Here is a 26,590-nt window from a genome sequence, read left to right as displayed (position 1 = left end):
CGTGGCCCCACCCCTGCTGAACAACAGCTATTATATGTTCTTCATAATATGTCTAACCAAAAGGACAAATGCCCTGCCCTCTGTAGTCATAAAGAACAGATTGCCAGTGGCATAATATGGGGGCTGGCCACAGGGGTGGTTGTCCCTGGTGCAAATTTGTTAGGGATGCAAATTTCAATACCCAGTGCTGCTGCAACACAGCTGCACACTTCTGTCACTGGGCTCCCTTGAAAACGGCTTTTCCATGCAAACCAGGGAGTGACCTCTCCAGATAATAGAATAACTCTTCTTTTCTTATTTTCTTATCTCTGCATCTGTGATCTCCTAGGTGTGATCTCCTCTGTCTGTTTCCCTCCCACCCACCCCCTCCACGTGGCCCCAGGCCTTGGCAACCCATGCTATGCCACTGCAGGTCATATCCACAGCATACGTCTAAAGCACTCTCCTATCACTACAACAGTCATGATTTATCTCCCAAAGAATTCTGGGAATTGGAGTGTTTTAAGGCTGCTGACTGCACAGAGCTGCAATTCTCAGCACCCTTAACAAACCACAGCTCCCAGGATTCTTGTGGGAAGAGGAGTCATAACTGTTAAAGTGGTAGAAGAGCACTTTAGATCTATGGTGTGGATGTAACTCAAATACATAAGAGGAGCTCTGCTGGATCAGTTCAATGGCCCATCTAGTCCAGAATCCTGTTCTCACAATGGCCACCCAGATGCTCCAGTGGGAAACTTGCAAGCATGTGTTGTTGTTGTTGTTCTTGTTTAGTCATTTAGTTGTGTCCAACACTTTGTGACCCCATGGACCAGAGCACGCCAGGCACTCCGGTCTTCCACTGCCTCCCGCAGTTTGATCAAACTCATGCTGGTAGCTTTGAGAACACCGTCCAACCATCTCGTCCTCTGTCGTCCCTTCTCCTTGTGCCCTCAATCTTTCCCAACATCAGGGTCTTTTCCAGGGAGTCTTCTCTTCTCATGAGGTGGCCAAAGTCTTGGAACCTCAGCTTCACGATCTGTCCTTCCAGTGAGCACTCTGGGCTGATTTCCTTCAGAATGGATAGGTTTGATCTTCTTGCAGTCCATGGGACTCTCAAGAGTCTCCTCCAGCACCATAATTCAAAAGCATCAATTATTCGGTGATCAGCCTTCTTTATGATCCAGCTCTCGCTTTCATATGTGCATTCCTCTCCAAAGTTTGGCTAATATTGGAGCTAAGTGTACAAAGTTGATTTCGCTCAAACTCACCTGCCTTTCCTTTTCAAAATTATTTATGATAACCCATATTTTTAAAAACTTGTTTTAATAAATTGTCTTGACAGTCTTCCTTGAACAAACCACAGAAGGAGAGAGAGGCCGAGAACTCCTTAATATACTTTCCTTGTCGTAATTTCAGAAATCAGTTTGGAGATGTCATGTTAAGGGCATTATTTTTGTGTGCATGCTAATGGGCTTTTGAATATTTTAGGAACATTTCTGCTGCTATAGGAATTACCAAAGGGCTCCTTTTAAAGAAGTGCCAGAACCCCAAGATGCATTAAACAGAAGGTTATGATCCTTTCTCCATGGGAAGAACAGAATGGGGTTTTTCTTCAAAACACCCTTTTGACCCCAAAGAAACATTGTACGTACTGTTATATGGGTTGGGGGGAAATTAGGCAATGTGAAATTTTAAGTTACATCCTCTTGTGGACTTGTGAAAGTTATCATCACCCTCTGGAAAGATTTGTGGGAGACTTCCTTTGTCTATTGCTCCATAGTGGTCGAGAGCATTGGCAAAGGCATCATCACAGTTTTTCTACAGAAATTGAAGTGGGGAGGTTCTGAAACCTTCAAAGCAGGGTTGCATAACCTCAAGCCACAGGGCTGAGTGCGGCCCTCCAGGCCCCTCAATCTGGCCCTTGAAAGTCTCTGCCTTGCCCCTTGTCATGCCCTTTAACATCAATAAAAGGGTATCGAGGCAGAGTTTTATGTCACCTTGCTGTCTACTTTTGCCTCTGTTCCATGTGGAGGCACCTGCATACAGTGGTACCTCAGGTTAAGAACTTGATTCGTTCTGGAGGTCCGTTCTTAACTTGAAACTGTTCTTAACCTGAAGCACCATTTTAGCTAATGGGGCCTCCTTCTGCCTCCATGCCGCCGGAGCACGATTTCTGTTCTCATCCTGAAGCAAAGTTCTTAACCCGAGGTAATATTTCTGAGTTAGGGGAGTTTGTAACCTGAAGTGTCTGTAACCCAAGGTACCACTGTAATACTGATGGGCTGGGACCAGATGTGGCTTGTTGGGTAGGGAAGAGTTACCAAACTAGCTTCCCAGCAGGTGGGTCACTGTCACTCACTGGGAGGTCTAGGCAGTGGGGAGGTCAGCAAGGTGCAAACACCCTGGTGGAGCCAATCTGGTGCTCTTGCTGGTGTGCTTGCCCACTTCCCAGTAAGAAATAGAGCCCCATCTACTGGCAGTTCCACCCCACCCAGCAGGCTGCTTTAGGCGGGGAGTTCCTTAGCCTAGGTGCTGCAGCAGAGAGAGATCCATACCTTGTGCTATCTTAACTCCAGATGCTCCTCCCCAACATCCCATCCTCTAAACTGCTTCTCCTGCCTCTTGCCTGTGCATCACACCCTCCAAGACATCCTCCCTCCTGTTTGGTCAAACACAGTTGATCACACTGGTGTTCTCTCTCTCTCTCTGTCCCCTGCTCTTTCTGTTAGATGGGGTCAAGGGAGCAGCTTCTTTGGACAATGATTGCCCAAGGCTCTCTTGAGTGCCCAGCAATGGCCAAGCAGGCACACTCCCTGCCGATCCTCCCCGCAGAAATGTGGGCAAGTTTCTTCTTTGGCTGCTGCTTGGTGGAGGCACTTTGAGTCCCTCTGAAGGACAGTATCCCCGCTAGCAAGGAAGTGGAAAGAGCCTGGTAGCCACAATGTTGGAGAACGTTTCACATAAGTATGAAACCCAGGATTTGGTTGGAAAAGGCTAAATGGCCTCTGCATTGGGAATGGTTGGGGCACCACTAAATTTCTTCTACAGAAAAAGTTCAGCAGTTAAAGGCAGTTGACACAATCCCCCCCCCTTTTTGTGTGTGCAAAAGACGAGGCACTCCAGCTTACTTACTCTGAAGAATGGCAAATCCCATTTCGCGTCAGCTAAGCTGATAAAAGCTTTACAATTTACTGGACCATGCCGTTAAAGCAATGACATTAAAACGGTGTTAAGGTTGGAGAAAAGGTTAATGCAATCCAAGTTTTATTCTAGGGAGAGAAAAACGTTCATCAGATAAAGCACTGTTGAGTAAGCCAATTCATTCATAGTGCATTAGTGGCTCATCTGCAATACGCCAAGCATCTGCTCTGTCTATATTGATTGACTTGCTTGAATATGATCTCTCTCTCTCTCTCTCTGTGTGTGTGTGTGTGTGTGTGTGTGTGTGTGAGAGAGAGAGAGAGAGAGAGAGAGAGAGAGAGAGAGAGAGAGAGAGAGAGAGAGACTACCAATCACAAGTTCAGACCCTCCAGGGACAGTCCCGCATTTACAAAAGCCATCCCAGTTTCTGATTTGATCCTTGAATGTTCTACTTTTCCTTAGGATGTCCCTTTTTTAACTGGAGAAATCTTGGAGGGTATGGAGCCATGTGAAGGCAGCCCTGTATAGGGAAGTTTAAAAATGTTTAATGTTTTATTAGGTTTTTATATATGTTGGAAGCCACCCAGAGTGGCTGGGGCAAACCAATCTGATGGGCAGTGTATAAATATTAAAATTATGAGGAGGAGGAGGAAGAAGATGGTGAGGATGCAATAGAACACCCCTATTTTCATTAGAGAAATGTTGGAGAGTATTCAAGTTTGATTCAGACCTTACAGGGAGAGCATTTCAGAAATGGTGGCCTACCACAGGATAAGATTAATAATGTCAGTCAAGTTTCTTTTCTTGAAGCTTGCTTGCCATCACCCACCTTCTCACTTAAGGGACCCCCAGTTCCCTGCAGATCTCACTTGAAGGGCAGAGGGGGAATGAACGAGATCATTTAACCAAAGTCACCGGGCATGCTGTTGTTCGGATCCAGAAATTTCTGCCATGAGACAGAAACAGTGTCTGGTCAGTTGCAAGAAAACCTACCACTTGCCAAGCTCCTGAGAACCAAGAGCAGCAATCGGAAGTCTCCAGCTGCCAGGATGGAAAGACAATACCACATTTATTTCAATTTAGGAGGATTGCTGCAACAAGATGACTGAAAGGGCTTGGAAGCCCTGGAGTCTGGGAATCCAGGAGGCTGTAACTGCCCTTGAGATCAGCTCCCATCCTTTTTAAGTAGCATCCAGAGCAGGCCCCGTGTCTTGAAAATAATTTCCTTTGCTTATAAGAAATGGGAAGCATCTGGTCCTTGTTGTGGCAGGTAAAAACTGCAGCATCAATGTTGGCAGTGTTTGCCGCAGGGATGAAGCCCCTTTTTAGTATTCCCCGTTTGATGGAGCTATGCCCAGTGTTAGTTCTACTTAAAGTAGATGCATTAAAAATAATGGACACGACTAGCTTAGCTCCATTAATTTCTGTGGCTCTGCTCCAAGTATAATTTAGTTGGATGCAACATTTAAACAGTATCTCGTGGCTCTTCAGAATAATTAGGCAGGGACATCAGAGTCATATGGCGTAGGCATAAGTGTGTATGTTTCACTTGATGAAACACATTGCATTATGAATCTTTCATGCACTTCTGCAGCAAGCTATTGATGGTACCAGCTGTTCTCCTTTAAGAGCCATAAAATAAAAAAAATGCCAACAGAGCTTCCAGCAAACGTAAAGGCCGAACCAATATGTCAGGTGTGTGGAAGAAAAAGCAGTTTGAGGAATGATCTCATAAGCATTCTTTAGCATGGAACTGGCAAATATTCTGTGTCCCTCACTTCTTTCTAAAAACAGCTTGGGTCTTAGCATTTGCTGCTGCCATTGCCCACATTCCACACCCTTTCCAGTAGGTTTACAGTGAGCAGGCGTGTGCTGGAGATGGAGGGGGATTGCTTGAAGGTCATTGAGAGAATGGTTTTTATTCAATGTGTTGCAGCAATACCACTGGGTTGCATTCACAAGCATTTTAGTAGAGGGTTGCTTCCAACTATATATCTCCAGAGGGTTGCATGGAGGGAGAAGTTCCATTGCACTTGTGGAAATCGCTGCAATGAAAGCAATTATTTCACTGGATGCAAATCCAACATTTCCAGCTGGAAGCTCAATTTGGCTCCTGCCCACTCAAAAAATGCCCAACCAAATTTGAGCACACACCATGCCCAGTCTAACAGCCCCTCTGCGCAGCAATAATGTGCCATTGTTGGTGAAGCATCGTGGGATAAATCTCCCACCAATGCAATATTCTTGTGTCCAGGAGGTGTTGCACAATACACCCACAATAAAACTTGAGTACAGAGAGCCAGGACCAGTTCAACATTTGTCAAATGTGTGCAGAGGAGGGCAACCAAGATAATCAAGGCCAAGCCTGATGAGGAGTGGTTGAAGGAGCTGGGTATGTTTAGACTGGAAAAGAAGAGACTGAAAGAAGATACGATAGCCAACTTCAAATATCTCAAGGGGTGTCACATGGAAGAGGGAACAAGCCTGTTTTCTCCTGCTCTGGAGGGGGGGACTCGAACCAAGGGCTTCAAGTTACAAGGAGATTTCGACTAAACATCAGGAAGCACTTTCTGACAGTAAGAGCTGTTTGACAGTAGAACGCCCCCCCCCCCGGGAGGTGGTGGACTCTACTTCCCAGGAGGATTTTGGGCAGAGGTTGGATGGCCATCTGTAATGGATGCTTTAGCTGAGATTCTTACATTGCAGGGTGTTGGACTAACTCTACAATTCTATGATTCTACTATTATTCTAATGGGTAAATTGGTGTGAGAAGGTCAAAAGTCAAAGAGGGGGGTAACCTGCCTTTTGCATTCTGAGCGTGGTATTAATTTCAGCTAGAACAAGACTTCACGGTGATCCTCCAGCCTCCATTTTGGCTGGTGGGCACCATATTTGTTTGGGCCAGAAATACACCAGAATGATGCAATACTCTATCAAGGGGCATTTTTGGATGAAATGGTGCTTCCTACTGGTTGAGAAAGAATCACTAAAATGTCCCTCCTGCTTTCATGGCCTACCATGCTGCCCTGTGGCATGTTGGAGGGTAGTACCCAATTGCCTGTGTGGATTTAAGATTTAGTTAGCAGTCCGGTAAATGGAAGTGGTGATGTTGGGATCTTATTGTGCCTTAGACAGCAACATAGCTTTCCTTATATCTCATACTTTGTCCTATGGAGCTGAAGGGAAGCCCCTGAGAAGCCCCCTGCTTTCAGTTCAGTCCTGCCCCAAAATTTACATAGCTCTGCCCTTACGCTATTTCTTGGTCACGCGAGAGTGTGACAAATATATGGAAACCAGAAACTCACCTTTGTATGTGGTTTTTTGCATTATTTCTTTGATAGAATCCCCTTTAACTTCATTTCTTAAAAACTATGGTGGGCTTACATTTTCTCCGCCATGCTGTTTAGACTGCAATGTGTGAGTTTGTATGGGTTTTAACATTTCGTCCTTTCAGCTGCTTCCATGTTTGTGTTATATGGAAAGCAGTGTTTGATCCCCCCCCCTCCTTTAAGTTACTTGTGGAATAAAGTTCTTTTTAGTAAACAGATTTACAGTACTTTTTGGCTCCATTCGCTCTTGGCATACAAATGTATGCACCTCCTTTTTTTATGAGACAGCTCATTTATTTCTTATTCTGAGGCCTGCAAAATACAGTTTTAACATAAAACAGCTCTCTGTGGCAAGCTATGATGCCCGTTCAAGGCACACACAGGCCAAAGGTTATTTTCAATCTGTGTCTCAAAATAATTATCTATATCCAAAGGGACATTGGTGACCTGAATAATTTATTCTCATTTACACATTTCTGTAAGCAAATTCTCGCAGTGTAACCCTTTTGCAACTTTTCCCTACCAGAAAGTATTTTTGCAACTTATATTCACAAATGCACACTTTACAAAAATGTGCATTTTTGTATACGTGATTTGGCTAGATAACTTTATTGTAAAAATTCAGCAATATGTGAATTTTGAAGGACTCCTACCTTTCAGTTTGTGCATAATTTCTTTTAAGGTCTTCTTTATGCCCAACGGTTGACTCTTTATTCCTCCAAATCACCTGCCCCTTTCAGGTAACCACTGACAAGGATGGACAACAGGAAATGTCTGAGGTGAGGCAGTTGCTGAGACCCAGGAGTTGTGAGTCATTGAGAAGTCAGGACCACACAGCAAGTTGTAACTGGAGCACAAGAAGGAGGCAGGGTCAGGGAGCAAGTCAGAGCACATCTGGAATACTGTGTCCAGTTCTGGGCACCACAATTTAAGTAGGATACAGTGGTTCCTCGGGTTAAGAACTTAATTCATTCTGGAGGTCCCTTCTTAACCGGAAACTGTTCTTAACCCGAGGTACTATTTCTAGGTTAGCGGAGTCTGTGACCTGAAGTGTCTGTAACCTGAGGTACCACTGTATTGACAAGCTGGAATGTGTGCAGAGGAGGGTGACCAAGATGATCAAGGGTATGGAAACCAAGCCTTATGAGGAACGGTTGAAGGAGCTGGATATGTTTAGTCTTAGGAAGAGACTGAGTGGAGATATCATAGGTAAAGGTAAAGGTACCCCTGCCCGTACGGGCCAGTTGTGACCGACTCTAGGGTTGCGCGCTCATCTCGCTCAAGAGGCCGGGAGCCGGCGCCGTCCAAAGACACTTCCGGGTCACGTGGCCAGCGTGATGAAGCTGCAACTGGCGAGCCAGCACCAGTGCTGCACACGGAAATGCCGTTTACCTTCCCGCTATAAAGCGGTACCTATTTATCTACTTGCACTTAGGGGTGCTTTCGAACTGCTAGGTGGGCAGGAGCTGGGACCAAAAGACGGGAGCTCACCCCGCCACGGGGATTCGAACCGCTGACCTTACGATCAGCAAGTCCTAGGCACTGAGGTTTTACCCACAGCGCCACCCGCGTCCCATAACCATCTTCAAATATCTCAAGGGCTGTCACATGGAAGATGGAGCAAGGTTGTTTTCTCTTGCTCTGAAGGGTAGGACCTGAACCAGTGGCTTCAAGTTACAAGAAGGGAGATTCCGACTAAAAATCAGGTAGAACTTTCTGACAGTAAGAACTGCTTGACAGTTGAATGGACTCCATTGGAAAGTGGTTGACTCTCCTTCCTTGGAGGTTTCTAAGCAGAGGGTGGGTGGTGATCTGCCATGGATGCTTTAGCTGAGATTCCTGCATTGAACTAGATGACCCTCTGGGTCCCTTCCAATTCCACAATTCTATGATTATAGCCCTACCTGAAGACACCAGGGATCAAACCTGGGACCTTCTGTCTGCAAGACTGGTGCTGTAGCACTAAGCTATGGCCCTTGGCCTACAGTCTGCAAGTGCTGATAACCTGCAGACCCCACTGAGCTTGTTAGTCCTCCCCTAACCTCATTAGGTCATCAGTTTGATTCACAAACTAGTTAAGCTGAAATGCTTCTGCCTAAGATGGTCTTGCCCCACTGACCTAAGTGGAACTGCACTGGCTTAAATCCAAGGATTCAAAGCGGGTTAGGTTAATAACTACAGGGTGTGTGTAGGTGTGTGTATAGCAGGGAATGAAGAGTGCACTGTTTGTTGAAATCCTTCATTTTCTAGGCCTATTAGCTAACAGGACAATCCTTGTTTAACCGAGGAAAAGGCAGGGTAGGTTTATTTAAACGATTGGTTTCAATCCCTGAGAAGGAAGGTGGATTTCAGTCAAGCTTTACATTTTGCAATTAATACATATCCTGAGCAAACATGCATTGGTCACTATTTTAAAAAAATGGTTTATAACTAAAAATAGCCTTTACTGAACCAGGGAGCATGATCTAACAGGGGTGCTTTACCTGTGGCCCTCCAAATGCTGGGAGACTCCCAGTTCATATCAGACCCAGCCAGCTAACCATTGGTAAGGAGTGGTGGAGGTCTATAGGTTACCCACCGCCATCTAAAACCTTTAGTCGTGAGTTCCCATGCACTTTTTACTCTGCTTAGAGATGAGCAAGAGATTTGTGTTTGCCCTTTTGTGCTCCCATGCACAAAAGGATGTTAATCAAGATCCATTTTTCTACCAGTTTCCAGAAGGAAAATTAGCAGGAAAATTAGCGTTCCTCTATGAGATGGGACCTTAAATGTAGATGCCATTTGGTTGGTAGAGTGCTAGAGAGTCATCATCTGGAACCGAGCACCTTGCACAGTTAAGAATCATAGAATCATAGAGTTGGAAGAGACCACAAGGGCCATCGAGTCCAACCCCCTGCCAAGCAGGAAACACCATCAGAGCACTCCTGATATATGGTTGTCAAGCCTCTGCTTCTTCAACAAAGAGAAGTATCAAATCATCAATGTGACCTCCATGGATTCTTAGTGAAAGGGTGGTGGCTCTTGCCTGACTTCCTGAGAGCCGAGTCTCTGCTGCATACTGGGAGGTGACGCATCGGAGAGGTCAGTGCGGTGCAGATGCAATGGCAGAGGCAATCTGGTGCTTATGATGCATTTGCACTCCACCAGCCTCTCTATCACCTCCTAGGTAAGCAGCTTCGACTCAGCTGTTGGGTGATCAAATGAGTGTATTCATCCCATCACACTGTCGGCTACTGATGTTACAGCAACTTGCAGGTTTTAGGTCTACAAGGAAGTCTTGTAAATATTGAATACATGACAGTGCTTAGCCTCAGAAGTCCAAAACATATACCCTCTGCACTTATTTTTCTTATATAGATTACAGGCTTTAATTCAGTACTTTGATACATGGCCATAATTCAGTTTTAAGGGAACGTGTGCCAAGTGTGGACATGTTTGTATTGAATTCAGTTTTCCCTTTAAATCAGGAATGGGGAATCTGTGGGTCTCTGGACGTATTGTTTTCTGCTTTGTCTTTCAGACTACAACTCCCATCATCCCTGACCATTGGCCATGCTGGTGGGGGGCTGATGGGAAATGGAGCCCAACAATAGGTTAAGCCCTTGTTTATTTGCCCTGGCATTTAAAACTGTTGGGCTTTCAGTGGACTGAATAGTTTCCCCCCTCTGTTTCATTGTACAGTTATTTTATTATGATGGTTTATTAAGTTTGTATCCTTCATCCATAGATTTCAGGGCAGCTCACAACATAAAAACACAAAATAAAAACACAAAATACAAACAAGAACAACACACACACAAACCAATAAACCTCCTCCTCCTCCAGCCTCTCCTGTTGTTTTGCAGATTTTAAATTCCTGCATATATCCGTCTGAAATCCATTGTCTTTTGAACATGCAGTTTATATATTTTTAAATCAACAAATGAATGAATAAACAAAATCTGGAGGGTCATAGGCTGCTCAATCCTTGTTTTAAACAAGGTTCCTATAATCGCTTACTATAACTGAAATCGTAAAACATCAAAAAGGTTAAAAGCTGGATTTTTGAAGGTGAGTGAGCGACCTCTTAAGGATCGTCTTTAAATCAGCACAGTTTCTACGTAGAAAAAAATGTGGCTGGCAGTGGCGTTACGTGCCACACCAGTGTAAAGCCAAAGAAGCCAGGCTGCAAGAGACACATAGATGAGAATGACCCGGCTAATTTCAGAATGAGATTACATGAGATTAGCATGTCTGCTTCAAACAGATTTGCTACAGGTAACGGAAACTTTAAAAAATAGCTTTTGGCAGCAGCTCCACAGCAGAGCATCTGCTTGGCATTCAGAAGGTTGCAGGTTAGCAAGCAGATTGGGAAGAGAGGATCCCACCTTCTGCCGTGTGTTTGCATTCTCTTTATTCCAGTGAACACTGCATCTGATTTGCCAATTGTCCTGTGGGTGGCTGGCAGGCAGAACTTGCTACTTGAGGATGGCTCGTGAAAAACAACCCTCTTTTAAAACCACCTAGAGCTCTGGTTTTCCCAGTAGTGATGTATGGAAGTGAGAGCTGGACCATAAAGAAGGCTGATCGCCAAAGAATTGATGCTTTTGAATTATGGTGCTGGAGGAGACTCTTGAGAGTCCCATGGACTGTAAGAAGAGCAAACCGATCCATTCTGAAGGAAATCAGCCCAGAGTGCTCACTGGAGGGACAGATCCTGAAACTGAGGCTCCAAGACTTTGGCCACCTCATGAGAAGAGAAGACTCCCTGGAAAAGACCCTGATGTTGGGAAAGATTGAGGGCACAAGGAGAAGGGGATGACTGAGGATGAGATGGTTGGACAGTGTTCTCAAAGCTACCAGCATGAGTTTGACCAAACTGCAGGAGGCAGTGGAAGACAGGAGTGCCTGGCATGCTCTGGTCCATGGGGTCATGAAGAGTCTGACACGACTAAACAACAACAGGTTGTTGGCCATCTCTTCCTCCATTGTTTAACTGTGCATAAAGTCTGGTGAACCCTGCTATGGAACTGCTTGGTGCTTTTGCCATAGGCTAAACCTCCCCCCCCCTCCTGTAAGCAGATGGCTGTACCTGTCCATTTGCCGGGGATGTAAATTAAGATCCTGAATATTTCACGCAGGGAAAAAAACAGGCAACGATGATGCTTTTTAACCTACAAATCCACAGTCCAGGAATGAGCTGGATATTTGGGGAAAGAAAGTGTTTCTCCCTGCCCCTTTCACACACAGAAAGGAAGATTCTCCACTTACTCCTGACCACAAAACCACTTATTTAAAGAGGGAAATGACAGCCAAGCCCATGGGCCCTGTGCGGAGCAGACGGCCCTTTCCCCCCCTCTGCTGACCTGCCGATTCAGACTATTCCATTCATGCAACGGGCATAATGATATGATGACATGACTGTATATTTCCATTGGACGTGGCGCTCCAAAAAAGAAAAAAAGAAAACCTGAAAGAAAACCACCCACCCTTGCCAGGAGGAGCAATTTTTAGAAATGGGAGCCAGGGGTATGAATTTCCCACTTGTGTGCTATCACAGCCTTTGCATTCTTGAGCCCTGCAAAGAAGCGGAGGTCAAATTGTAGAGCTTGTTTGCTAGGCTGGGTTTCTCACCCGCAAGGGCTCACAGCGCGAGGGAAGTCTCACTGTTTGATGTGGGGAAGGAAGGAGGGTTACTTATGTGTTGTTGAGCTACTGAGATGAATTTTAGGAGAGAGAGAGAGAGAATATTCTCCACTACTGAGCAAGGCACTGCAGCTGCTCACTGGAAGGAGTTGTGCAAATTTCAGAACTTTGGTTAAATTCCCTCTACTAGTTATTATTAATTTTCTGCACACACAACCCACCTTTTCCTCAAACATGCTCAAGGTGGCATTCGTGCTTCTTCCCCTTTTAATCTTCAGAACAACTCTGTGAAGTAGGTTTGGCTGAGAGTCCTTGGCTGTCCCAATTTCACCCGGTGAACTTCATTTGGCTGAGTGGGGATTTGAACCCTGGTCTCTGAGGTCCTAGCTGAATACTCTAACCACTACACCACATGTAGTGGGTTTATTATTTTAAAAGGGAATGTGGAATCAGCAGTGAATATTGATTCCCTGAAAAATAAAATGGCCATCCAATTCACAAGTGACTAATTCTGGGAATGGACAATCTTGGCGCTATTTTTTTTTTTAATGACTAGGTGGGTTACTTCCCCATAGGAGCCAACTCCTAGGGGCCAAGGTCCCTTCGCTCCCACAATACAATATTTGAGGGTGCCCTGCCAAGTTGACAGGAATTGCCATTTAAATGGTGTGTGCATGCTGCATCATGTGATCAGTTATGTGGGGTGGGACTTACGTGGGCCGCATAATATTTTATTCAAGTTGGCACCCCTGTACTCCCCCATTACTCCCCCCCAAAAAAAATTGGAGGTGAAGGCTACAATGATAGCTTGTTAGGCCTTAGGTGATTGAAGCATCCATGGATGCTGCTTGGAATCATTCTGTGATGCTGGGAATCATAGGAAAGAACATTTCCCATGGTTCCCAGTGCCCTGGAAGCTGCAGAACACATTCAGAGCTTAATAGAGACCCTGTAGAGGTGCCCGTCCTGCAACCACAGTGACATCCAGGCAAGCAGAGAAAACAGTGGCCACAAGAGCTCAGGTTGGAACACTGTTGTAGAGGCCAAAACAGCACGGGACAAAATTATGTTTCTTGAAATGATCCATCTATACTGACTGGCAGCAGCTCTCTACCGTTTTCATGCTTGGGGCATTCACAGACCTACCTGCAGATTCCAGGGATTGAAAAACAGATTCTCTATGACTGAGCTATGGTTCTTCTACTGGAAGGCATTCAGCAACATAATATGAGTTTCCAACATTATTTCCTAGCTGAGCTTGCAAGAAAGATGGTCGGGGTCTATCTGTAATTTATGGTACGGCTTCTGTAACTAAAGGATGTCAAGGGGCACTTGAACCCCCCTGGGAAATTCTAGGCAAATGAATTATAACAATGGAACCTGTGCTTTTATTTCCCCTTAGAATCTGGCCTTGGGGGGCGTCCCAGTCTTGACTCTATGTATGCAAATGTAGAGCAACAGCTGAACGAGACATTGAGGCAGCGCCGGAATGCCGGTGACAGTCACTACAACATCGAGGTGCTTCTGGGAGTGGATGATTCCGTCGTCCGATTCCATGGCAAAGAACACGTTCAGAACTACCTCCTCACCCTCATGAATATAGTGAGTTCTCTCCCTCTGTAGCTGTTCCGGGAAGCATGTTTTTTCTTCCAGTACTCAGGACTAACTCCCGCTCTCCTCAACTGGTGGGGCATTTTGCAGGTATATTCTGAAGCATAGAGGTGGGGAGGGGGATTAAGTCAAGGAACTAAGGGACGCAAGTGGCGCTGTGGTCTAAATCACTGAGCCTCTTGGGCTTGCCGATCAGAAGGTCGGTGGTTTGAATCCCCGCAACGGGGTGAGCTCCCGTTGCTCTGTCCCAGCTCCTGCCAACCTAGCAGTTTGAAAGCACACCAGTGCAAGTAGATAAATAGGTACCGCTGTAGCAGGAAGGTAAATGGCGTTTCTGTGCACTCTGGTTTCCATCACGATGTTCCATTGCGCCAGAAGCGGCTTGGTCATGCTGGCCACATGACCCAGAAAGCTGTCCGTGGACAAACGCCGGCTCCCTCAGCCTGAAAGCAAGATGACTGCCGCAACCCCATAGTCGCCTTTGACTGGACTTAACCATCCAGGGGTCCTTTACCTTTACTAAAGGTGCATTCACACAACCGTTTATTCCTTTCCCCCAGCATTTGCCTAACTGTTAATTTAGGCACTATATTTGAGCTTTCACATGACCTTAAAACCACTTCTGGAAATCTAGCAGAATATAGTGGAGGTTTAGCACTCATGTCCATGTTAATTGCTTCCAGAAAAGAAAACCCCTTAATCCAGGAAAACAACAGAAGTAAAGTGTCAACATTTGGGGCAGTATACTATCATACAGTTCTTTCCTGCAATTTTCATGGGTGTATCCTGAACCTGCAGAAAGTTGCAGAATAGTGACGTTGTCCGAAGAAGAAATAAAAATAATAAAAAATTGTCCAGTAGCACCTTATAGAACGACTAAGTTTGTTCTGGTATAAGCCTTCATGTGCATGAACACTTCTTCAGATACACTGAAACAGAAGTCACCAGACCCTTATATATAGTGAGAGGGTGGGGTGGGGTATTTCTCAGAAGGGTAGTGGGAGATGGGTGATTGGCTCAATGGGTATGGTAAACCTGTTGATGACTGTTAACGACTGCAATTAGTCCTACAGGAAAAAGCAAGGGATAGTATGCAGATGACCAAAAATAGCTTTAGCATGTGTTTGAGACAAGAACCCAATATAGTTTTCAGTTTGATAATAAGTTGTAATTCAGCAACTTCTCTTTCAAGTCTATTTCTGAAATTCTTTTGTAATAAGACAGCTGCTTTGAAATCTTGTATTGAATGTCCTGGGAGGCTGAAGTGTTCTCCTACTGGTTTCTCTTGTCCAAAGACATCATTTGTCGTTTCACATCATGCCCGCTAGCGTGAATTAAATTTAGCATGACATAGCCAATACATCCCTCAAAATGGCACAGTGCCATAATACATCAGAAAACAGAACAGACCTGCTAGCATTATAAGCGGGAAAACTAGCACAATATTCCCCATATCTGACTGCACCTTAAATAAACATCATATTAACTATAACATGCATAAAAATAAAAATAAAAACTAGCAAAAATTAAATCTGTGATCCAAAGATGCAGATCTGGCACAAGCCATTTTGTTGCCTGAGGCAAAAATGTGACTTCCTCCCCATTTCCTGTACAGAAGCAGTTTGGACCAGCATCCTGCACTGCACCTGAGGCAGCAGGATAGTTTTGGGAGACAAGGGCAGGGCATTAGCATGCAGAGGAAAAAGGCCAGGGCGCTTTGGAGCACCACCAGGAGGGTTTCAGCCACTGCTCGCAAGCATGTGGTGCAAGAGGCAATTGCCTCACTTTGCCTAATGATAGAGCCAGCCCTGTATAAATGCTTCGGTGCCATCTGTCTCTTAGGGCACAGATCTTTCTTTCTTGCCAACAGCCATCCTCATTTATGACTCTATTCCCCTTCCTCTGCCCTCACAACCCACGAAAAGTGCTTTGTAAGCGAAGGAGGGAGATCAATGTGTCTGCATCTTTGAGAGGATGACCTGTGTCAATTTTTCATGAGCCTTTCAAAACCACGCTCAGCTGAAGCATTTAAAAGGCTTTGGCAATCTGTGAGCCTGAGAGAAATGGATAGCCTCCAAGAAATCTAGGAAAAGTAAAATTGCTTGTAAAGCTGAATCTAGCCCCGTGTTTTTACAGAAAGTGTGAATCAGTGAACTAAACGTGAATTAAATTGAATTTCCCTCCCAAAACCCTATTAATGGGACACGGGACACAGAAGGGGTCTTAGTTCTTCCAGATACCTGAAATATTTTGGTGTAATCCCACGCACTATGCAAAGGCACAAGGAAAACACACAACATGTGATGCTCGTGGGAAGGACAAGGGATTTTGAAAAGTTCATATAAATCAGTGATTCCCGAATTTTGTTGACCTTCTGCCCCCTTGGTTCCATAAGCTCATCCCCCATACACTACAAAAGGCATTTATTCAGAATAGCATTCTGCATGACCCACTAAGGAAGATAATAATATAATAAAATATTAATTGCAGTAGCAATTACCATATTGGCCTGAATATAAGCTGCAGCCACAAATAAGCCGCACCTTTAAAATTCAGGGGGGGGGGATAAAAAAGGACAATACCTGAATATAAGCTGCTGCCTTAAAATTCTGCAAGGGCTCACACCCATAAATGGCCAATGTAGAAGAAAACCCTACATCGATATCGTAAAAGTCCATTTTTGTAAGGTCGCAAATTTAAGCCACACTTTAACTTTTCATGGTCGGAATTTGTGGGGGGGGGGAGTGTGCCTTATATTCGGGCCAATATGGTAATTGCACATTGATTCAAAATCCAATTAAAACTATTTAGTTTAATTAATTTAACAAAATAGATGAACTTGATCCAGTGATGTCAGCTTTCCAATGCCTGAAAAGTTATTTTCACTTCCGCATCCCTTGCCGCCCCCTTTGCCTCTTAGTTCCCCCCTAGGTCATCCCCCCAGAAGGAAGCACTTTGGGAACCACTGATATAAACTAAGGAGAAGGAATACTCATTTGGAGTGCAGATTTTAAGAAGCAACATGACCAGCTTGATGCATTTATCCTCCCTTTGACACAGTTGCAAAATCCCACTGTTCCAACACGCACTGTTTTGGAAAGTAGAAATTGGGTTGTCCTTTTAATTGTCGACTGAATCAAACTTTGGATTTGTTCAGATTTTACCTTCTCTGCCTCTCTCTTTTAGGTGAATGAAATTTACCAGGATGAATCCCTGGGGGTCCACATAAACGTTGTTCTGGTTCGCATGATGATGTTGGGCTACACCAAGGTAAGCAAACCAAGTGAATGGTCCCTTCTGTCTCCATTCTCATCCAAATTGCTTTTGGAAGGTGAGATGTTACTATGTGTGCTTCCTGAATGAAGACATCACATGTGTGTGGATTCTTTGTGTGTGTGTATCAAGAAGAGTAATGAGGGGAGAGAGTTGCTGCTGCAGCAATGGCCACCTCTGTGGGCTGGCTCAAATCCTGCCTTAATCCTCAGGTGATAAGCAAGGTCTGTGTCCTTATCATGTTTGCTTTAATTCTGAGCCTGGAAGAAGAAAGCAAATGGAGCAACATTCTAGAATCTAACAGATCTTTTCATTATTATCCTTTGCCTTGCATTTTTCTGTTTTGGTTGAACAAATAGAGTCTGGGGTTATTCCGTGTGGCTTCTTTTAATTTTTTTAAGGGAAAGTTCTGCACTCAAGGAAGCCCAAATCCTGTGCACAGAAGTAGCTGAAATCTGCAACCACCTGAATGATGCAAATAAAACACTTCATTGCAATTCCTCTTACTTTGCATGATTTACCCAGCAATTGCTTTGCAAATTTTTAACTTCAGTACTGCAGTCATTTGGACTGCTAAAGTAGCTTAACATTGAAACCTCCTTGCATGTACCAGGTCACTAAAAATTCCACCAAACCACCTCTTTTTGCTCCTGAGACTTCAGTTGGCATTCTGCAAACACTTTTACAAATAAAAAAATTCCACCACGAGGACTAGAAACTTGATTTTAAAGTTGAAAGCTGAGAGTCTCCGGAATCTGAATTCTCCACTCGGTTTCTGATTCAGATCTCCCCCAACTTGCACCCCACAAAGTCACAACCTTGGCCTGCATCCTGTCACTTCTCTTTAGGAGGATTTTGGCAGGAGAGTAAACTGAGCTGACCAAGTCTCTTTTGCCATCTAGTGGCAGTCAGCTTCTGAAAACCCAGCGATACCTTCAAATTATCGTCCTTTAAGTCATGGGTGGGGAAACCTTTTCAGCCTTAAGGATGCATTCTCTTCCAGGGGCCATGAGTCAGTGATGGGCGGAGCCAGGGGCAAAGGTGAATGGGGCAGCAAAGGTGAATTCTACCTATGTACTGAAGGCTATTTCTACAGATATTCCCCTCCATCTGGGAGGCTGAGAGGCATTAGCAGAATTCAAAAGCACATTCCATGTAGGCAAAAACATTCAAAGAAGCAGGATAAGTGAAGACTGTGGCCTGGGGAGACAGGTTAGACCCAGGGGTCAGCAAACATTTTCAGCAGGGGGCCAGTCCACTATCCCTCAGACCTTGTGGGGGGCCAGACTATATTTTTCTGGGGGGATGAACGAATTCCTATGCCCCACAAATAATCCAGAGATGCATTTTAAATAAAAGCACACATTCTACTCATGTGCAAACACCAGGCAGGCCCCACAAATAACCCAGAGATGCATTTTAAATAAAAGGACACATTCTACTCATGTAAAAATACACTGATTCCTGGACTGTCCGTGGGCCGGATTTAGGTGATTGGGCCAGAACTGGCCCCCGGGCCTTAGTTTGCCAACCCATGGGTTAGAGGTATGGCTTGGCTCTGTAGATCATCTCATCTATATCAATATTGATATCTAGATCATCTAGATTGTACTTTTGCGAGCCTTAGGAATCCTTCCAGCATACTGACACTTCACTCCAGTTTCTCAGCTTTATTTTGGCTACAATTCTGTTGGCACTCACCACTTTTGTTTTATATTAGAGGAACTGGTCTCTCTCTCTCTCTCTCAACCATACACTCCTTGACACTGAAGTTCATAATTTTGCCACCACTTCTGCATAATCTGTAGTTTGGTTGCCAGGGTTCTCTTTATGACGCTACTGCTCCTCTTTCTCCAAAAAGACAAAGAAAAAGCAGGCTTGGTTCTATAGATATAAATGGCTGCACAAAGCAGTCATTTGTATATATCATTATTCTAGCACTTAGTTGGACAGTATAATGCTTCTTGGGTGGGTGAAAGGACTGCTTCATTAATATCCGTAAGTGCTAATAAATATTCTTCTTGGGTGGGTGGAAGGACCACTTCATCAATAACCCGGAGCACTAATAAATATTTATTGCCTTTTCATCAGAGTGCACAACACTGCTGCTTCAAGCACCCCTGGCAGAAATGCTGGCAGTTCTGTGCATGTCATTAGCCTCAGATTTATTTTCCAAGAGGGTTGCCTCTTCTCCCCCAGCAGTTGGGAATGTAAGCAAAGCCCAGCTGTGCAGCCAGAATTGTCCTGGTTCTGAGACTGTCTCACTCATTGAGCATTTGTTCTGCACATGGCTTCTCCCACAGAGAAAAGGATAGCCCCCAATTCATTACCAGGATGAAGAATATAAACATCGGAGATAATGTCTTCTGCAAAGTTTCTAATATGCAGCTACAACAAGCAGATCTGACTGCCTTGAGCCAGAAAAAAGACAGTGTTTATAGCAGAACACTATCAGTGGTATTTTATTTTATTTTAACTATACACAGAGTTCCGTCTTTCATTTATGCAACTGAGGGCAGATGTCCTGACATGACAGGGCTGCCACTGAAAAGGGCATCTGTGTATACCTTCAATATATATGAAGGAGTGCCTCCACCCTCATTGTTCAGCCCTGACACTGAGGTCCACCTCCAAGGGCCTTCTGGTGGTTTCCTCACTGCAAAGTTACAGGGAAGCCGGCAGAGGGCCTTCTCAGTATTGGCACCCTCCCTGTAGAATGCCCTCACATCACATGTCAAGGAGATAAAGAATGACACAACTTTTAGAAAGCATCTGAAGTCAGCCCTGTTTCAGGAAGTTTTTAATGTTTGATGTCTTATGTTTTTAGATGTGTTCCCCAGAGTGTCTGGGGTGGGGTATAAATATGATGATGATGATGTGTCCAGGTCTCCTCAGCTTGTGAGGCATCAGTAGCTTAGTTTCTTCATACACTGCTCTCCAGCCTCCATCCAGGGGAGCAAAAAGCGTTATCAGAGTTCAAGGACACGTTCCATCAAGGCAAAAACACTTGGGGTCAGTGAGGAGTGTGGCTCAAGGATAAGGAGTGTGTCCTGGGGAGAGATCCAAGGGCCAAACAGAGAGGCATAAAGGTCCAGATTCAGTCCCTGAAGTTCCCCACACCTGTACTATGGAGTAGTGGGTTGGGGCAACCACGTGCAGCCCCTCACCATGAGGCCATGTGCCAGGTGAAGCATAGAATCATAGAAAAGATTCATATATTCATAGAATCATCGAGTTGGAAGGATCATCTAGTCCAACCTGAATATGCAGCTGTCCCATACGGGGATTGAACCTGCAACCTTGGAATTATCAGCACCACACTCTTGCAAACTGAGCTACCATCTGCATTTGCTGCCATGTTATTTTTTCTAGAATAGAATGAAATGACAAGGGGTCCAGAATATCACCACTGCAGGGGCTCTCCAGAGCCATATCATTTGCTCTGCCGTGCTGAGTGCTGGCGCCTGGCCTGGCCAGCAGCAATCTCTCCACTTGTGATCAGACCCATCTAACATATATCACATTCTTGCTCAGTCCATCAGCCTTATTGAACGAGGAAATCCATCCCGGAGCCTGGAGAATGTTTGCCGCTGGGCATATCAGCAACAGAAAGCAGACTCCAGCCACTCGGAGCACCACGATCATGCCATATTCCTAACCAGGCAAGATTTTGGACCAGCCGGAATGCAAGGTAGCGCGAACAAGACTTTTTTTTTTAAACAAGTATTTTGCTGTGTTGGCTGTTTTCAAGATTCAACTTACTTGATTCGGGCAAGTGGAATCCAGCCAGAATTCACAAGTCATTTCTTCTCTCTTTATTCAGAGTTGGTCAAAGTTTAGTAACTCAATCTATCCCTGCTGGGGAATGTGTTCAGCAATTTCTCTCCCAATTATTATTATTACTCCACTAGGTTTATGAAATAAAACTAGAGAACTTCTAACAGTTATTAAAAGAACGTATTTAGAAGCTAGGAATGGGTTGTAAAGGTTTCCTGAATCCCTCCTGGCTTCATGTTACTCTGATGGTGAATGGCAATCACACACCCTGGTTTCTAGTAGCCTTTTTTTCTTTAAGGTTCCTTCCTACTCAGAAGGAGATGGAGTAAGGGAAGAAAGTGTGCAGTAGAAAGGTAAAGAAAGAGTTTGAGGAAGGCTTTGCATGCTGAAGATCCCAGGTTCAATCTTTGCATAGGGCTTGGCATGATCCCTGCTAGAAACCATGGAAAGTCAATGCCACAATTCTAAGCTACATACACACATTATAAGGCAGCTATCTATTTTCATAAGACACAACTGGAAATCTCTCTTTTTCTTTTGCACAGAACTGTAACGAAATGTCTCCTTCTGCACTGTTGACAATTTTGTTCTGTCAGTAGGTTAAGGCTTCATGATACAGCTGTAGCCACGGAGGGCTAACAAACCGTGCTTTGTTTTGCTTTTAAAATCCAAGTCTTTCACATTTTCAACAGGCTATGCTCCAGTAACAGGCATGTGCCATCCTGTCCGAAGCTGCACTCTTAACCATGAAGATGGATTTTCTTCAGCTTTTGTGGTCGCCCATGAAACTGGCCACGTGTAAGTCTCAGTAGTATGTTTCCGAATGCCCGTAAGTTGGAGGCAGGATGCCTCTGAATTCCAGTTGTTGGGAATCACAAGTGCAAGGAGCACTCGGGTCCTCGTTGTGGGCTTCTCGTGGAAATCTTGTTGACCACTAGGAGAAGAAAGATGCAGGACTAGATGAAATCCAATAGGGTCCTTCTTATGTCCTTATGCTAGGGAATCTCTGGGTGTCCAGGGTGTCCAAGTTGGCCAGGAAGGCCATTTCCCTCCAACCACACCAAACTGCCCATCAGTTGGCATCATTTATGGGAGGGTTATATTCCTGCTGGGTGCTGCTTCACCGTCATGTTCCTTGCAGAGAATGTGATGTGAAGCAGACCCTTCCACCTACCAGGATGCACACCTATCAGTCATCTGATGTCACAATGACATCCAGCCATCCACCTGTCAAAGTTAGTCCTCTTGGGAAGAAGAGGGAGAAATAAAAAAAATGATCTGTGAGGCCAAGCATGTTCCTCACCCCTGAGGGTTAGCAGCTGGAGCAGACTGAGGATGGTAGGACAATGCTTCTTGAACCCTAATTGACCACCCCCCAGTGTTCAGGGAGAAGGATCCTAGACTAGCCTTCCAAATGTCTGTCTAAAGCAGTACAACACTGGTTTGCAATTGCAATGGAGTCCTAATGATGGGTCTGGGTCTGTGAAATTCAGACTGCAATGGCTGCCATGCTTTCCCTTCTAGAAAACCTGAAATTGAAGGAGCTTGAGAAGGGTTGAGATGTGTAGTCCTGCAGATATTGTTGAGCTCCGGCTCTCATCAGCCCGGCTCAGCATGACCAATGGTCAAGGATGATGGGAATATTTGTCCTGCAGAATCTGGAAAGCCACAGGGCTCTCCATCCCTGAGCTACCTAGACCAGCCGGGTAAAATTTATCAGAGTAAAAGAGAAGCTGGTCTAAGTCACTTTGTATGTGTAAGATGGTTTCATCCTTCTCCACTCTTGGCCCCAATTAATTCCATCATGCTGGTCTCTGATTTCAGGTTGGGAATGGAGCATGATGGACAAGGGAACCGGTGTGGGGATGAGACGGCAATGGGGAGTGTCATGGCTCCCCTGGTGCAAGCAGCGTTCCATCGATACCACTGGTCCCGATGCAGTGGCCAAGAAGTCAAAAGATACATACAGTAAGGACCAACCGGTGGTCAGCATATGCTGTATGAACAGGCACTAAATACCTGGAGCAAGACTAGGGAGCGCACATGAGGAAAGCCAAAGTTTGGCTAGTGTCCAGGCAAAGTCTCAGATCTGGCTTGGAAGCTTTAAGAACTGAATAAGGAGGAAACAATGGGTTGCAGAAGGCAGGTCAACAGCAAGACCAAGTAAAACAACCCTGGCCCTCTCTTCCTTCATAGTGACACACAGCAAAGGATACTGGTGCACAGATATGGAGATTCATTATTCAAATTTTGAGAAGCAGTTAATGCATTTTTTAAGGTCAATAGCAAAGCACCTGATGCAACAGTTGTTACTGATGTTTTGGGGTGGATAGTGATTGGGCAGCCCCTCATGGAAAATGCCTTCTTTGATATTCCAGGGGTGGCTTAACTGTGGCTTTCCAGATGTTGCTGAACTGCATCTCCCATCATCCCCAATGTTAGGCATGCTTACTGGGGCTCATGGGAGTTGTAGTTCAGCAACATCTGGAGGGCTACAGATTAGCCACCCCTGGTTTATTATGAGCCCTTCTGTTGCTATCAGTCTCAGAGTTAGGGGGCTTAGTGAACTGGGGAATGGGGTGGCTGACCGGAAATAGAAATTGGGAGAGAGCAAGGAATCTGAAGGGCCTACCAGCCCTCTTGCAAATCAGCCTGAGAGATCCCAAACACAATAAGGCAAACAGGAGAACATTTACTCTTTGCAGGGCAAGAACCACCAGTATCTTTAATTCAAGAACTGCTGTTGCCAGCATTGATAAACTCAAGTTCTGCAATCCCAGTGCATTTGAACTGAATATGTTTGCTCAAAAGTTTATCGGCCCTGCAGTGCCCTCTGGTGTTGGTCACCATGTGTTCATAGGCAGAAAGAATCTCCGTTGTCACTTACTTGATGCTGTCGAGCCTTTCTCAACCTGTGGGTCTCCAGATGTTGTTGAACTACAAGTCCCACCACCCCTATCTAGCAAGGCCAGAGCTCAGGGATGATGGGAGTTGTAGTCCAACAACATCTGGGGACCCACAGGTTGAGAACCACTAAACAGATTGAAAGATGGGCTGTGGATAAGGAATGCCCTCCTTACTTAGACTCAGTGGGAGTAAATATTAATTTAATAATAATAATAATAATAATAATAATAATAATAATATATTTATACCTCAGCCACTCTGGGCAGCTCCCAACAGAACATTAAAAACTCGATAAAACATCAAACATTAAAAATTCCCCTAAACAGGGCTGCTTTCAGATGTCTTCTAAAAGTCAGATAGTTGTTGATTTCCTTGACATCTGATGGGAGGGCGTTCCACAGGGTGGGCACCACCACTGAAAAGGCCCTCTGTTATAAGCTGTGGCTTATGCATATCCACCAGATGACTCTCTTCTCCTTCGTTTCTGCAATAGCTCCTACGACTGCCTCCTCGATGATCCCTTTGAACACGACTGGCCCAAACTTCCTGACCTGCCGGGGATCAATTATTCCATGGATGAACAGTGCCGTTTCGATTTTGGAGTGGGCTACAAAATGTGCACAGCGGTATGTCCAAAGCGAATTCTAGAAAGTAAAACCAGACCATTGAACTATTGAGAGATCCCACTTTTGCATGGAGAACTCAGTTCAATCCCCAATGGCATCCATGTAGATTTGGAAACCTGTCTGAAACCCTTGAGTGTCTTTGTGAGTCAGTGAAGACAATGTTGAGTTGGATGGACCAATGGTCTGACTCGGTGTAAGGCAGCTTTCTATGTTGTTATATTTCATTATATTATGTATCATGAAAGGTAAGCCCAAGTTGGTCATGATTCTTCATGTATTTATTCAATCTAGATCTCATCTTTCCTCCCAAACGAGAGAATGGGGCAAACCATTGATAAGCTGTAATGTGCCCAGAGCAGGGCAACCAGGATGATACAGGGTTTGGAAACCAAATCTTAAGAGGAATGGTTGAGGAAGTTAGGTGGGTTTAGCCTGAAGAAGAGAAGACTGAGAAGTGATATGAGCTGTCAGGGAACTGCCATCGGAACGAGAGGAGGAGGAGAGGCTCCACGACGATGCTGGAGAGGGGCCAAGTAGGGAGAGAGGCAGGTCTCCTGTTGGGGAAGAAATTCAGCGCGACACCAGGGATGGAGGGGGGCCAATGGGGGAAGCGGAGAGCAGGCTCCGAGACTCTTCACTGGACACCAGCGGAGAGAGCACAGGTCCTCCGCTACCCACGCCCACCCTGCGCAGGGAGGCTAGGAGGAGACTGGGCGTCAAACAACTTTTATGTTGGAAAAGGTTGAAGAAACGCCCACTGTCAGATTCTGCCAGCGACTGAGCAGCCACGAAGTGAGGGGCTGTCCAGCCAGGAAAGGTTTAACTAGGCCACCTACCCAGGAGTGGCGGCAACTTACGCATGAGCAACCCCATAACCATTAGATGAGCCATCTTCAAATATCTGAAGGAACACAGTATATGAGCTTAAAAAAATGTTTAAGTATGAAAAATATAGAAGCCTTTCTACTAGGGATAACGGACACAGGTATAGCAAGAGAAGATCGGAAAATATTCCTCTATGCCACAGAAGTGGCAAGGATCCTAATTGCTAAAAACTGGGAAAAAGAAACTGTGCCAATAAAAAATGGAATGGCAAGACAAACTGTTAGAGTACATTGAACTGGCTAGATTAAGAGAGGCAGTTAGAGATCACACTAGACAAGAGTTTCAAAAAGCATGGGGGAAATGCAGAGAATACGTCACAAAACAGTGCCCTAAAATACAAACCTGGACTTGTTTCGATTAATGTCTGCAGAAGACTTTGTGGATATTTAAGTTATAATAAGAAAAATCTTAATAATTATTCATAAAGGAAACAGTTTATAAGAAGTAAATAAGGAGGCCAGGTACAGGATAAAGGAAGTCTTTTATTAGGTTCTTTGTATTGTTATATGTTATGCTCACTGTATGTTATGTTCATGTTTAATGAGGGTGGATTTGTATTTTGGGGGGGGGGGTTATGTTATGTTGTAAATAAAATTCCATTTTTTAATTTATTTTTTAAAAAGAGAAGTGATATGATAGCCATCTTACATTTCTGAAGGACTGACAAATGAAATATGGAGCAAGCTTGCTTTCTGCAGCTCCAGAGGGCAGCACCGAAATCAATTACTGTAACTCAAATTACAAGAAAGGAGATTCCAACTAAAAATTAGGAAGAACTTTCTGACAAGAAGTGCTGCTTGATAGTGGAACAGACTACTTCCCAGGTGGTGGTCTCTCCTCTGTTCTTAAATAGAGGTTGTGTGTTCATTCACTAGGTTAATACTTTAGTTGTGGTTCCTGCATTACAGAGGGTTGAACAAGATCACCCTTGGGGTCCTTGCCAACTCTATAATACTATAATACTGTGAGATCGAAAACTTATTCAGGTGTCTCCCTTTTTCTAGTTCCGAACTTTCGACCCGTGTAAACAGTTGTGGTGCAGCCATCCGGACAACCCCTACTTCTGCAAGACAAAGAAGGGCCCCCCACTGGACGGAACGGAATGTGCACCCAGTAAAGTGAGTATGTATCTTCAAGTTTACATGTCCCAATACATTTCAAGGCAGAGAGATGCAGAGGTGATTTGATTTATTTCCAATTCCTTATACACCACAGCAGCTGTTTAGGGAAGCTTTTAATGTTTAATAGACTATTGTATTTTAATATTCTGTTGGAAGCCGCCCAGAGTGGCTGGGGAAACCCAGCCAGATGGCCGGGGTATAAATAATATATTATTATTATTATTATTATTATTATTATTATTATTATTATTATTATTTCAGTGGCTTACAGTGAGGTTACCAAACAGATACAAAGGATAACATCTGTTACAACTAA

The 26,590-nt window shown here is 44.6% G+C and overlaps 1 protein-coding gene across 1 annotated transcript in view; it reads left to right on the top strand.

Annotated features, from left to right (window-relative positions):
* ADAMTS3 (ADAM metallopeptidase with thrombospondin type 1 motif 3) overlaps nucleotides 1-26,590 on the top strand; it is a 131,651-nt gene that overhangs the window by 63,944 nt on the left and 41,117 nt on the right. The window contains exons 5-11 of the mRNA XM_053404496.1: nucleotides 13,477-13,676; nucleotides 16,872-16,955; nucleotides 20,493-20,649; nucleotides 21,428-21,533; nucleotides 22,560-22,703; nucleotides 24,136-24,268; nucleotides 26,158-26,271. Of these exons, the coding sequence (XP_053260471.1) occupies nucleotides 13,477-13,676; nucleotides 16,872-16,955; nucleotides 20,493-20,649; nucleotides 21,428-21,533; nucleotides 22,560-22,703; nucleotides 24,136-24,268; nucleotides 26,158-26,271 (938 nt within the window). The remainder of the gene's footprint in view (nucleotides 1-13,476; nucleotides 13,677-16,871; nucleotides 16,956-20,492; nucleotides 20,650-21,427; nucleotides 21,534-22,559; nucleotides 22,704-24,135; nucleotides 24,269-26,157; nucleotides 26,272-26,590) is intronic.

The sequence above is a fragment of the Podarcis raffonei genome, chromosome 9 (assembly GCF_027172205.1).
Source record: "Podarcis raffonei isolate rPodRaf1 chromosome 9, rPodRaf1.pri, whole genome shotgun sequence".
In the NCBI taxonomy this organism is placed as follows: Eukaryota; Metazoa; Chordata; class Lepidosauria; order Squamata; family Lacertidae; genus Podarcis; species Podarcis raffonei.
Note: the sequence above shows the minus strand (reverse complement) of the source record. Positions and strands in the feature narration are given on the sequence as shown.